We start from the raw sequence: 12,276 nt of genomic DNA on the forward strand, positions 1-12,276 counted from the left end.
ACCCTGGTTCACCACTCCCCGAATCCAGACATCGGTAGTGGACTGACACCACCGATCCCTGAACCGCAGAAGACGGGCTCCTACCACCGACGACAGCGGAGGAGCAAAAAGCCCGTCATGCAAACTGTTTGTCTGCAGTATTGCAGCTGGACGTCGGCCAGACCAGGCCTAATGTCCCCGCTGCGAACCACCTCTAGGGGCGGATGACTGACCTATAGAAGATTGGCCTGAGGAATATTGTCCTCGAGATCTTCCTGCGGAACGAAAGTCCCGAAATCTGGACATCCTCTGCTTGGGAGCACTGACCGGGAGAAAAGTGCTCTTACCTCCTGCTGTCTGACTAATAAAGGAGTCAAGCTGAGGTCCAAACAGAACACCTCCAGAAAAAGGAATGGACTCAAGAGCCTTTTTGGACTCTACATCAGCCTCCCAGGACTTTAGCCAAAGAGACCGACGCGCTGCATCTGCCGAGGCAGAAATGGGCGCTCCAATCAGCCCCGCTTCCATAGCAGCCTCTCCTAAATAATCTGTCGCTCTCTGAATTTGCTCCACTACAGGAAGCAGTTCAGAGGATGGCCTGCCAGCCAACAAACCTTCAGACAATTGTTCCGACCAGCGTTCAACAGCTTTGTTAACCCACGCTGATGCCAACGCAGGCGTCAAAGAAGCACTCGCTGCCACAAAAATGGACTTGAGAACGATCTTGACCTTCCGGTCTGTACTATCCTTAAGAGTGGCCTGGTTAGGAAGAGGAATAGTAGTTACCTTTGCCAACCTTGCCACAGCTGCATCCACTTGAGGAAGCGTCTCCCATTTAGCGAGAACTTCAGGGAGAAATGGATAACACAACTGCAGTCGCTTAGACACCTGGAACTTCATGTCTGGGGAAGTCCAAGGTTCCGACATCAAATCTTCCAAATGGCAAGAGGCCGGGAAAAAAAACGCCTTTTTCTTGCGTTTTTCAAAAAGAGAGGATCCAGAAGCCTCAGGAACTTGTTCCTCAGGAATATCAAGTACCTGACGCACAGCCTGAATTAACTCCTCCACACTCTGACAATCAGTCTGAACCTCCTCCACCAGAGAAGCAGCATCTATTTCAGAACCCTGCAGTAACTCACCCTCTTCCTGGGAACCACAATCAGAATCAGACTCATGTCCCAGAAGAGGTGCCGCCACCCTCTTCCGCTTACCTGAGGAAGACAGTGCGGCCGACTGCATCATCCTCTCCAAAGAGGAAGTAACCACCACCAAACCCTGTACCGAGGATGCAAGACCCTGTACCCAGGCTGGTTCTACAGACTGCACTGGAGCAGAAACAGGCAAAACCTGAGCTGAGGAAGCTGAATCCGAGTATTGAGCAGCTTGAGACCCTCTGAGCAAGCAGTTCCACCGTATTAAATAGAGACCGAGCCAAGGCAGGCTCCTCCATGTTTGAACAGACCGCAACTGTTTCACCAGGAGTAGTCTCCGTGGGCCGACAGGAAATGCACAGAGCCTGCGCTCCTGGCTGCCCAGACGGTAATTTAACAAGACATACAGCACAGGTGAAACTTAGCATAGTAGCACCAGCCCTGTCACGTGTAGATTTTTCCCTCTCTGACATGTTAACAGATGGGACAAAACAGTACAGTGAAATACATACAATACAGATAACAAGCAGCACACAAACTACAAGAGAAAGTGAGCCTGCAACACAGCCAAAAGCTCCCTAAGTTATAAAAAAAAAAAAAAATACAAACGCTTTACAAACCACCCCCAACCCTTTACCTTACAGTATACAGGATAGAAAAGGGGATAAGTTGGAGCTTTTAAAATGGCTGCCTATTCTGGTGTCTGCACACGAGGAGTGAGAGACTACCACGGCGGAAGTGCACAAGAGGAAAACACTCCCCCCAGGGCCCAGCTATGGACTGGCTATCGTCTAAGAATGACAATCACCTCAACCAATCAAGAGCCTTGCAGGGCTCACTGAGACAGTGACCCTAGCCTGACCCTGTTCCCTAAGCTAAATATAGAAACCTTATCTTTAAACAAATAAAATGACTGCTTTTAGTAAAAAGCAGCCAGCTCAGGGTACCACTGCGATTACTACCCTCTCTCTCTCAGCACATGCTGACAGAGAGTTTCACTTACCTGCTGCCAACCCTCCAGACGCAGTGAGTGCTAGGAAGCTTCAGCTTATCAGCACAGGAGGGCGGACACAGCCTGCGTCGACTGTGCCCGGCTCCTTGGAGGGCTAAAAACAACCGAAGAGGGAGCAGGCAGAAGGAGGCACCTCCACGGCACCTCCTCTTCCCCCCTACTTCCCGCGCAGAGGGCGCACAGCCGTCTATGCTCTGCGCTACACAGAGGCATCCCCCATCGCTGCATCTCGCTCTCTCCCCCCCGGACGCAGTTGCGGGAGAGCTGAAATCACCGCCCAGAAGAGAAGACCTCCTGAAGCAGATGGAAGCTCAGAGTGACAGCCGACTACGCGGCTTAGCGAGCCACCGGCTGTCAGACCCCGGAGACCTTAGTCTCCGATGCTAAAATAAATAAAAATAACTGGAAATAAAGTAAAAACGGCTGCTAAGCAGCCCCGTGCACAGCCCGCTCGCCGGGCATTTAAACTAGACTGGCCTCTAGCAGGAGGTGGGGTATAGAGCGGGTGGAGCCAGAGCTTTTGTTTTAACTAAAGTTAAAGTGCCAGTGTTCGCCTGTCCTACTCTATACCCCAAGGGCCCGGTGTCCCCCAAAGGGTGTTAGAGAAATATATAACTTGTTTTAAAGTTACCCTATACCAAAAGTAACCCCTAGTAACTCAATTATGAAGGATTTATTTTTTAGTTGTTATGTTAATAGCTAGTGTATATGTGATATTCTGTCAAAAAATAAAAAAAAATAAAAAAAAATAGATCACAGCACTCCTGGACCTACAACTACCTTAAACATTGGCAAATGTTTATTTAAATGGTACTCTGAAGAACTAGGCAATACAATTTGTTTTGATTCTTACCTGATGCCAATAAAAAAAAATAATGAAATTTTATAAGCTACCGATTGAAATCATTGCCTCTTCTGAAAAAAGAAAACACACACACACACAATAAAGAAATAAAAAAGTTATTCCTGTTCTCAAAGCAGCACAAGTAAAACAAAAAAAATGTTTAAAAGTACTGCTCTATGGTACAAACTACCTCCTATCATTTAAGGGTTAGGTTTTCCAAATTAAAATGACTAATTTATGGTCATATACTTGCTCTTCTGCAAGTTTTACTGAATATGTTGATTTTCCCTTTTAGCCATGCATTTTTACACTTAGAAACAGTGGTTATATTGTTTCCTTGGGACATCACGATACAAAGCAGCTTTCTAAAAACTATACATGTATAGCACATTGTATTTGGGGTTCAATAAAGTCCAAAAAGTTCAACCTTATGTTAATACATATTGGGCCTTATTCATTAAGGAAAGTAAAACAAAGAAATGAGTAACTTTGAACCTTGGCAAAACCATGTTACGCTGCAAGGGGTGTAAATGAGTTTAGTATTTTGCACATAAGGAAAATACTGGCTGTTTTTTCATGTAGGAAGCAAATACTTGATAGCTTTATTTTTACACTGAAATTTCAAATTGATCTAGGTCATGCTTTATCCCATTTATAAATCTGACCTCACATTTTAAAATTTACTTCCCCCCCAATACAACATGGTTCTGCCAAGGTCCAAAGTTACTCATTTTTTTGCTTTCCTTTCCTTAATGAATCAGACCCATTGTGTTGATCAAGAGAATTCTGTTCTTGTATATGCCAGAAAAACCTTATGTATAAAGGGATCCACAGATAAACCATCCTTACAGTAACGTACTTCTCTCTTCCCTTTTCCTAAGTCGCTGGTATGAAAAGTTCCTTAAAGAAATGTTTGTATTAACCTATGATACAATTATACATATTTGTTTGGCCACCTATAAGGCACCTTTTCCCTAAAACAATCAGTTTGCCTTTATAAAATGACCCTCTGATTACCTAAAATCACTTTTCTTCTCCTACGATCTTTCTACAGTGAGATGCCCAAAACTGTACCCTGTATTCATGACATGGGATAACTAGTAACTTACACAATGGTAATACTAAGCTTGCATTACATGCATTTATGCCCATGCTTAAGCATCCAAGGATTTTATTCACCTTTGCAGCCAATGCCTGGCACGGTGTGCGGACACTAAAATTTCTGTCAACTAGTATTCTCAAGTACTTTTCCATCTCCGTTTTCCCTAACCGTATTCTATTTTTAATTTGTAAATAGCAACTTTACTACCACAGTCTGAGTGCATAACCTTTACACTTATTTACAGTAAAACAGCAATTTCACATAGAAAGTATCTGTTCTTTAAATAGTAAGTTAAGTACATTTTAAGTATATAATTTTTCTTAGTTATTCCCCTACAAATCATTATCTCCTTCTTAAAATAACTCTGGAGGGGGAAGAACTATGGCTTGCAGTCACAGACACATTCAATCTACTGCCCAGACTGGCAGATCGAGTAGGAGGGGAAAGATCTCACAGTGAAATCAGAGCTTAGAGGAGCGTTTTAAAGCCTTTCTGTGGTTGATTTTAAATAATTAATAGCAATCTGAAGAAACAAACCAAGGCAAAGGCAATTATCAAGCTTTATCAAGCTGATTTTTATAACATGCAACAGTGATTTATGTTTTAAAACAAAACACACCTCATATTTTCATAGGGTTGCTTCTTTAAGTTGTATAGCTCAGTTTACTGTGTTGCTTTGTGCTAACATAGCTTAGTGTTATCAGTAAGTGTGGACAACTTACTTTCTAGGCCATTTACAAAGTTATTAATTAAAACACTGAAAAAAGGACATTACAAATTACTTTAGCTCGTCATTAATTTACAATTCCACCTAGTCTTCCATCCTTCAAACAGGTCTCTACCCAAGTAAACCTAATACTGTCCTTATGTCCCAGAATGGTATTTGGAAAAGTATCAAAAACCAAAAACTTTCACAAAATCCAAATATATCACAATTGCATTACCAAGATACAGTTTGAAACTTACCTCCTCATAAAATTGAATCACATCTGTTATGCATGACCAGTTGGTCCTTCACGAAAATAGCTTTCTACACTATGTTACAGAATCACATCCCTCCAAAAAATCTACCCATTTCTGAGGTCCGGCTCAGAGGTCTACTCTAATTTTGCTAATTTTTTAAAGAATGGTACCACATCTGCTTTCTGACAATCTTGTGGCACTGACCCAGTTTCTAAAGGAGTCTATAAACATAAGACATAGTGGTCTATCCATTACTGAGCTTAGTTTCTTTAGCACGCATAGGTAATTGTCATTTGGTTCACTTGCTTTATCTTTATCTTGTTTAGGGAAGCTGCATGTCATTTTGTGTCAGGCAAGTAACATTTGATAGTGTACATAGTTTATTGTTACACAACCAATTTCCTGGCAATTTCCTCCTTTATGTACCCAGACATGGAAAAATAAAAGACAATAAAAATATCCGCTTTCTTCTTACTGTCTACATTTATTTTTCCTAGTTTATCAAAGCCATGCCTGAGGAATGGCTATTGAATCTCTGCACATTTATATGTGGCAAGCAGGGGCAGTCTGGCCAGTGTCGGTCCTATAGTGGACTGCCTTGTCTAGATTGACCCCCCTCCATCGTCTCTTATCTTATTTTGGTGTCCACCAGAAGATGGCTGCCCCTCACAGCCACCCACACAGTTCCAAGTGGACGGCAGGAGTTTGTGCTGGTTATGTCATCTGTGGGAGTCATCGACCAGACACAGTCTTCCTCCCTCGATATGAATGATCTGCACTCACAGGCTGTAAGAAGCAGCCTCCTCCACAGGACACTACGCTAGCAAGGTAGGAGATGGTGGTGGACAAGAGGGTGGATTAAAATATGTGACATTGGGAGGGTTGGGGCTCACAATGCATGAAAAGGGAAGGTAAAATGGTGTTGATGGATCACAATGTGTGACCAGGGGAAGGTCGAGAGTGGTGATCACAATTAGGGGGAACATGAGACTGTCACATTGTGTGATCAGGGTAAGGTCAGGGGGCACTCTGTGTGACAATGCTTCCTATTGCATAGCAATCACCAGACTGCTCTCTGAACTAGTTCTAAAAAACTCTATTCAATACAGACAGCATCTTAATGACCAATATGCAATACATAGAGCATTCTAGTGACCGAAATACAACAGAGAAAAATGTAGGGGTCTCTCTATATTACATAGATCATTAGAATGCTCTCCGCATTGTCACTAGAATCATCTCTATGTTGTGTATAGTTCACCAAAAGTATCTACATTCAACACTAGTCAGATGGGGCTAGTAGGTTTTGCATTTGCTTATAGTTCTTTTACATAAAAATGTTGCATATATTTAATGGCTATATAAAACCATGCCAACATTAGACAAACCACATTTACATGGAATTTTTCCCACCCATTTTTCTGTTGTGGTGTGCTGGTTGATGAGCTTGGGCCACGTGCTTTTTTCATTTTCATTTACACTAATGTGTGGGGAATTTGTCAATTGTTTTTGGCAGATGCGCTCCAACTTATGAACCACAAATTAAGTTGTGCAACAGACTGTTTAAGGGGTTTAGGTCAGGACCTGACAAGAATTCACATTAAAGCTGCACTACCACCTACTGTAAAATTGTACTAGTGCTCCAGCCCCTAGCTGGAGCCACGAGGCTGCTAAGTGCAGCCGATTTTCTCGGGTTCTGCTGGTACAATAGTTGTCTGCTCTAACCCTGCCCCCACGGTTTTCGTCTGGGACTTTGAGAGAAGAAGAGGAGGCCTGGGTAAAATGGCTGCATTTAGCAGCCCAGGACTCTGGTTAGGGGATGGAGAACAGCAGTACATTTTTTCTAGTAGAAGACACAATCTGTTCATGAGGTTTTTCTAATAAGAATTCCACTATAATTATACAGATGTTATTTAGTTGTACAATTATGCCTTACCACTTATGGTACTTGCAGGTCAAGGCCCCGTTCACCAACTCACTGATTGCTCCACCTTCATTCACATCGTCCAGTAAGATGACTAAAGGAACATCACAAGGCCCCGTCTCTCTGTCAATCTGATTAGCCAAGTTGGAGAGGTACAATTGCAAATCCTGTGAGAGTAAAGTGATATATTAAAAACTTCCTCCAATGAAGAAATCTTTCTCTAAAGATCTGAAAAAAACAAAAACAAATAGCCCAATTGGCAACTAGCCTTTCCCTTAAAAGAATTTTAAGCATTAAGAGGAAAGTGCATTCCAGTTGCAAAATACTAAGAAATCTTTATTCAGCGATGATCATGCAGCTACAATTACTATTGAGAAAACTTTATATTTTCATAATTTTGTTAAGACTTTAACATAAATAGCAGTTATCAATAGAATTTAAATCTCAGAAAGTGCAAAATCTCTTAAAAACTGACCCTCTTTGGCGTGGACATAAAAGACTAAAGGGTCCCCGACATGTGGGTTTTCAGCAATGTCTCTTTAAGGTGTTGTGACACAGGTGTGGTAGCTTACGATGCAGTACTATCAGATGTCTCAAAGATTTGGGTGCCAACCAACTAGAGTTGCAAAGAACACTAAAATAAAGGTATACATCTCCTTGCTCACTCCAGCACGGTTAATCACCCTTCCTCTGTGGGGGTCTTATCCCTTGGGCTATAACTCATACTCACTGTGCTCTGTCGGTGTAGGATTAGTATCTAACAAATTACAAGAATATTCAGAAATCCTAGACAAAGTTGTTAATGACATCCAAGATTCCCATTTTAAACTGAAAAATAGCCCAGATTAGCCTTGCAAAATAGGGAACTCTTGGAATCATGTTAGCAGATCAAAGAGGTGTTTGTGCTATGGTGTGCCAATATTGCACTTATGTTTCCGATACTCATGACACTATACAAGCCAATGTAGTTGAAATTAGTAACCTGTAACAACAAATTAGAAACATACTAGAATAAGGATGGTAACCTTTTGGTTGGTTACGGAAATTTGTAAATGCGACTAATGGATTTTTACAATGCATTGTAATTGCATTGATAATGTTTTTGGGATATATCACATTTAAATGTATACATGTAAGGGTTTCATGCAGCAAAAAAGCATCCTCAATTGAAAAATACACAAAACTGATGTTTATGAACTAGGGACTCCTGTAGTCCGTACGTTGAGTACTGCCAGTTAATCCAATCCCTTGTATATCAGCCTTTCCCTTTGTTGTCCATTGCTCTATAATTCTCAGTGTGTGTCATATGGGGTATATGATGAGACATGAGACAGGAGGAATTTTGTGACAAACGAAGAGGTGAAGGAACTAGAGTGCTCAGTTGGGTGAAGACAAAATGGAGTTTTATGTATGTTTGTATTTAGTATGCTGCAAGCTACACTATATGGACAAAAGTATTCGGACGCTTGACCATTACACAAACAGAGACTGTTATGACATTGTATTCAAATACATATATATAATATGTAGTTAGTCGCCCTTTTGCAGCTATAACAGCTTCCACTCTTCTTGGAAGGCTTTCCACAAGGTGTTGGAGTGTTTGTATAGGAATTTGTGCCCACTCATTCTGTAGAGCATTTAAGAGGTCAGGAACTGATGTTGGACAAGGACTGGCTCGCAATCTCCGTTCCAGTTCATCCGAAAGGTGCTTAATGGGGTTGATGTCAGGGCTCTGTGCAGACCCTTCAAGTTCTTCCACACCGAACTCACCAAACCATGTCTTTATAATCCTTGCTTTGTGCACTGGGGCACAGTCATGTTGGAATAGAAAAAGGCCTTCCCAATACTGTTGCCACAAAGTTGGAAGCATAGCATTGTCTAAAATGACTTGGTATGCTGAAACATTAAGATTGCCCTTCACTGGAGATAAGGGGTCTAGCCCAAACCCTGAAAAACAGCCCCATACCATTATCCCTCCTCCACCAAACTGCACAGTTGGCATAATGCAGTCAGCCAACATTCTCCCGCCTTCCGCCAAACCCAGATTCGCCCATCTGACTGCCAGAGAGCAGTCTCCGCATAACACATTTCCACTGCTCCACAGTCCAGTGTCTGTGTAGTTTACAGCACTCCATCCGACGATTGGCATTGGTGTTAATGATGTGAGGCTTGCATGCAGCAGCTCGGCCATGGAAACCCATTCTATTAATCTCCTGCAGCACAGTTTTTGTGCTTACATTAATACCAGTGGAAGTTCGGAACTCTTCAGCTATGAAATCAGCAGAGCGTTGGTGACTTTTACGCACCATGCGCCTTAGCAGTCGTTGACCCCTCTCTGTGAATTTACGTGGTCTGCTTTATGGCTGAGTTGCTGTTATTCCTAAACACTTCCACTTTCCAATTATATCTTACAAATGACTTTGGAATATCCAGCAGGGATGAAATTTCACGCAGTCTTATTGCAAAGGTGGCATCCTATCACAGTACCACGCTTGAAGTCACTGACCTCTTCAGAACAACCCATTTTGTATCAAAAATGTTTGCAAATGGAGACTGCATGGCTAGGTGCTAAATTTTATACACCTCTGGCAACGGGTCGGATTGAAACACCTCAATTCAATAATTAACAGTTGTGGCCAAAAACTTTTGTTCATATAGTGCAGTGATGGGCAAACTACGGCCCACGGGCCAGATCCGGCCCACTTAAGAGGTTCTATTCGGCCCGCCAATATTTTAAAAAATGTCATTAAAATATGCATAAAATTATTAGGGCCGACCCTGTGTGTCAGAACCTTCATTTTTATGCCTTCCCAGCTATTTCCTCCATTACACGTCATCCTCCTTCCTAAAAGGACACTTCGTATGTCAATCACTCAAACACCTTCCTGCCCCCTAATGGCTGAAAGTCATGTGAGAAGAGATGGGCTGGGCCATATACTAAGGCGGATTTCGATTGGCTGCTGTGTTGTCAGTTAGTGGCTCACCAGAAAGACGGATCTGCAACAACCTGCTGAAATAAGTGCTGTGTCTGTACGATCGCTGCACTTATAGAGGTAATACTGCTATATAACACCCTCCCGTCCAAAAAATTTGTATTATATATTTAGATATCTGAGTTTTTAATAAATTATATTGGCCCGCCTAAAGTTTTTCTTTTTTATTTAGCCCGCTCCTGAAAAAGTTTGCCCATCACTGATATAGTGTATATTATTTGATAAGGCTATATGCTAACCCTAGATCTGGAAGAAAATCATATTGGGTGTGTCGGTTTCTGTGAGAGTCAGACACCCATATGCTGCATGCTAATAAAAATTTTGCATTCATCTGCTCTGAGCCAAGAGAGGTTTATAGCTATAGCACTCTGTATTATGAAAGAAAAATCACCAAATAGAGAGCAACTGCACATTGTTCGGCTCAGAGCGGTCTGAGATTTTCACAATCATGGCACTCAGAGTTAATGAGTGTGTACCTCCTTGCATTATTTACTCCCCTGATCAATTAGAATTCATATACAACTTGGAGGCAAAACTACAACAAGTACAGGCATTTTCTCCTAGCAAATGATATTAAAAAACAAGTATGTAATCTTTGACTGCAGTGTGCAAACATACACCACTCAAATGACGTACAGGCATGCTCCATATGTACAATGATTTGTTATTAGTGATGCTGACTAAGAAATGCAATTTGCACTTAAAATAGAATTAAGAGAAACTAATAGTGCCTATAAACTGGGTTGACTCTCTATGTTGATGATTGTCACAAGGAAGCATCATTCCTATATATTTTTAGGTCCAGATAAGTGGCCTAACTTTCTTATCCATTTACGTATTTGCCAAAAAAAAAACCCATCCGCAATCGCTGTTTTATTTCCTGTCTGTAGTTATAGAGTCCTAGAACAAACTACTTAATACACAATCTCTTTACACCCAGCTGGTCCTCCGAATTTATCGCTAATTCGACATTTAGCAGGATTGTTTTAAAATGTTTTATAGACACCACGTTCGTGGATGGAGGGATTTCAATTTCTTCTTGAAGATACTTGTCAAATAGCTTTTTTCCTATGACTATTTAAAGATAGTAGCAATAGCTATGTTGCCCATGGAAGTACTGAACATGGTCTGTATAGTCCCAAAGGGGTCAGACATTATTGTTGTGGGAAAGGTCTGCCATGTTTTCTAACAAAACTACACTCTACTGCCCATTTGTTATGTGTCCCTAGAAAAAAACAAGATAGACCATGAAAGAGACCATTTCAATTCGGTTTGATCAATGTACTATCTTATATAACTCATGGCTGGTAGAGCTGAACCCCCTATGCAGCTAATTGCAATTGTTTTGTAAAGTTGTCAAACAACAACAAAGCCTTTGTCATCATTGATAGATTTGGGGGTTTAAATATGGTCTGATCTTTATACTTTGAAAATAAAATAAATCTAGTCTCCAGTCCAACATTTTTCAGAATGTGCAGCCCATTCAATATCGCACCATCCACACGGATTACCAAAGCACCATCTAATTCTGGACCTCTACACTACTAGAACCAGATCTCACCCGGTCAGTTAGATCTGCCAGTGTTCCTGATGCCTACAACCTGAGAATTACTGATCCCCTGCCTGACCTCACAATATATATATATATATATATATATATATATATATATATATATATATATATATTGTGAGGTCAAAGGGAGGCATTTATCTGACAATATGCAAAGAAAACATACAAGCAGAGTAAGACATTGGCGCAGTTATGCACCTAGATTCAGGTTAAACCAAGTAGAGACTTATGTGTAGTTTAAAGTTGGTTAACTTACATGATTTAAAAGCTGCTTCCTCTCAGCAAACAGACAGGGTGTGTCTGTTAGTTGAAACAGAGCCAGTGATGGGCGTTTTCTCTTAAAGAGAAGGTGGGTGTGTCACCTGTCCATCAAGCTAAGGCTGGGGGAGGAGTATCAGGTATAAAAGCTTGTTTGTGTTATTTGTTCACTGAGACCAACGCTGGGAAAGCTGGCTGGTCCTGAGAGAGAGCTGGTCTATGTATAGCTAGCGTTTAGGGTCTCCATAATTGCTGTGAAAGTATACAGTGTCAAAACATTTACCATCCTGACAATAAAGCTACATAAAAAGGAAGAAGTTGTTCGCCTGTGCTTCTGCAGACTGCTCATTCCACTGCTATATTCTACAATTCTAAGTTTACAAATCCTATGGATAGGAGTGCCTCACACACTACTTTGTTCAGTTGATATCTAATATCAACTGTATTTTCTCTAAACTCTAGATTCGTCTAGTTATGAGA

General features: G+C 41.4%; 1 protein-coding gene across 8 annotated transcripts in view; it reads right to left on the reverse strand.

The window, feature by feature from the left end:
• The window catches only part of NAV1 (neuron navigator 1), a 199,889-nt gene that overhangs the window by 34,986 nt on the left and 152,627 nt on the right, over window positions 1-12,276 (reverse strand). For all 8 annotated transcript variants that reach the window (XM_075195619.1, XM_075195617.1, XM_075195618.1 and 5 more), the window contains one exon: window positions 6,988-7,142. In XM_075195619.1, coding sequence (XP_075051720.1) covers window positions 6,988-7,142 — 155 coding nt within the window. The remainder of the gene's footprint in view (window positions 1-6,987; window positions 7,143-12,276) is intronic.

This window comes from Mixophyes fleayi, chromosome 2 (assembly GCF_038048845.1).
Source record: "Mixophyes fleayi isolate aMixFle1 chromosome 2, aMixFle1.hap1, whole genome shotgun sequence".
Lineage (NCBI taxonomy): Eukaryota > Metazoa > Chordata > Amphibia > Anura > Limnodynastidae > Mixophyes > Mixophyes fleayi.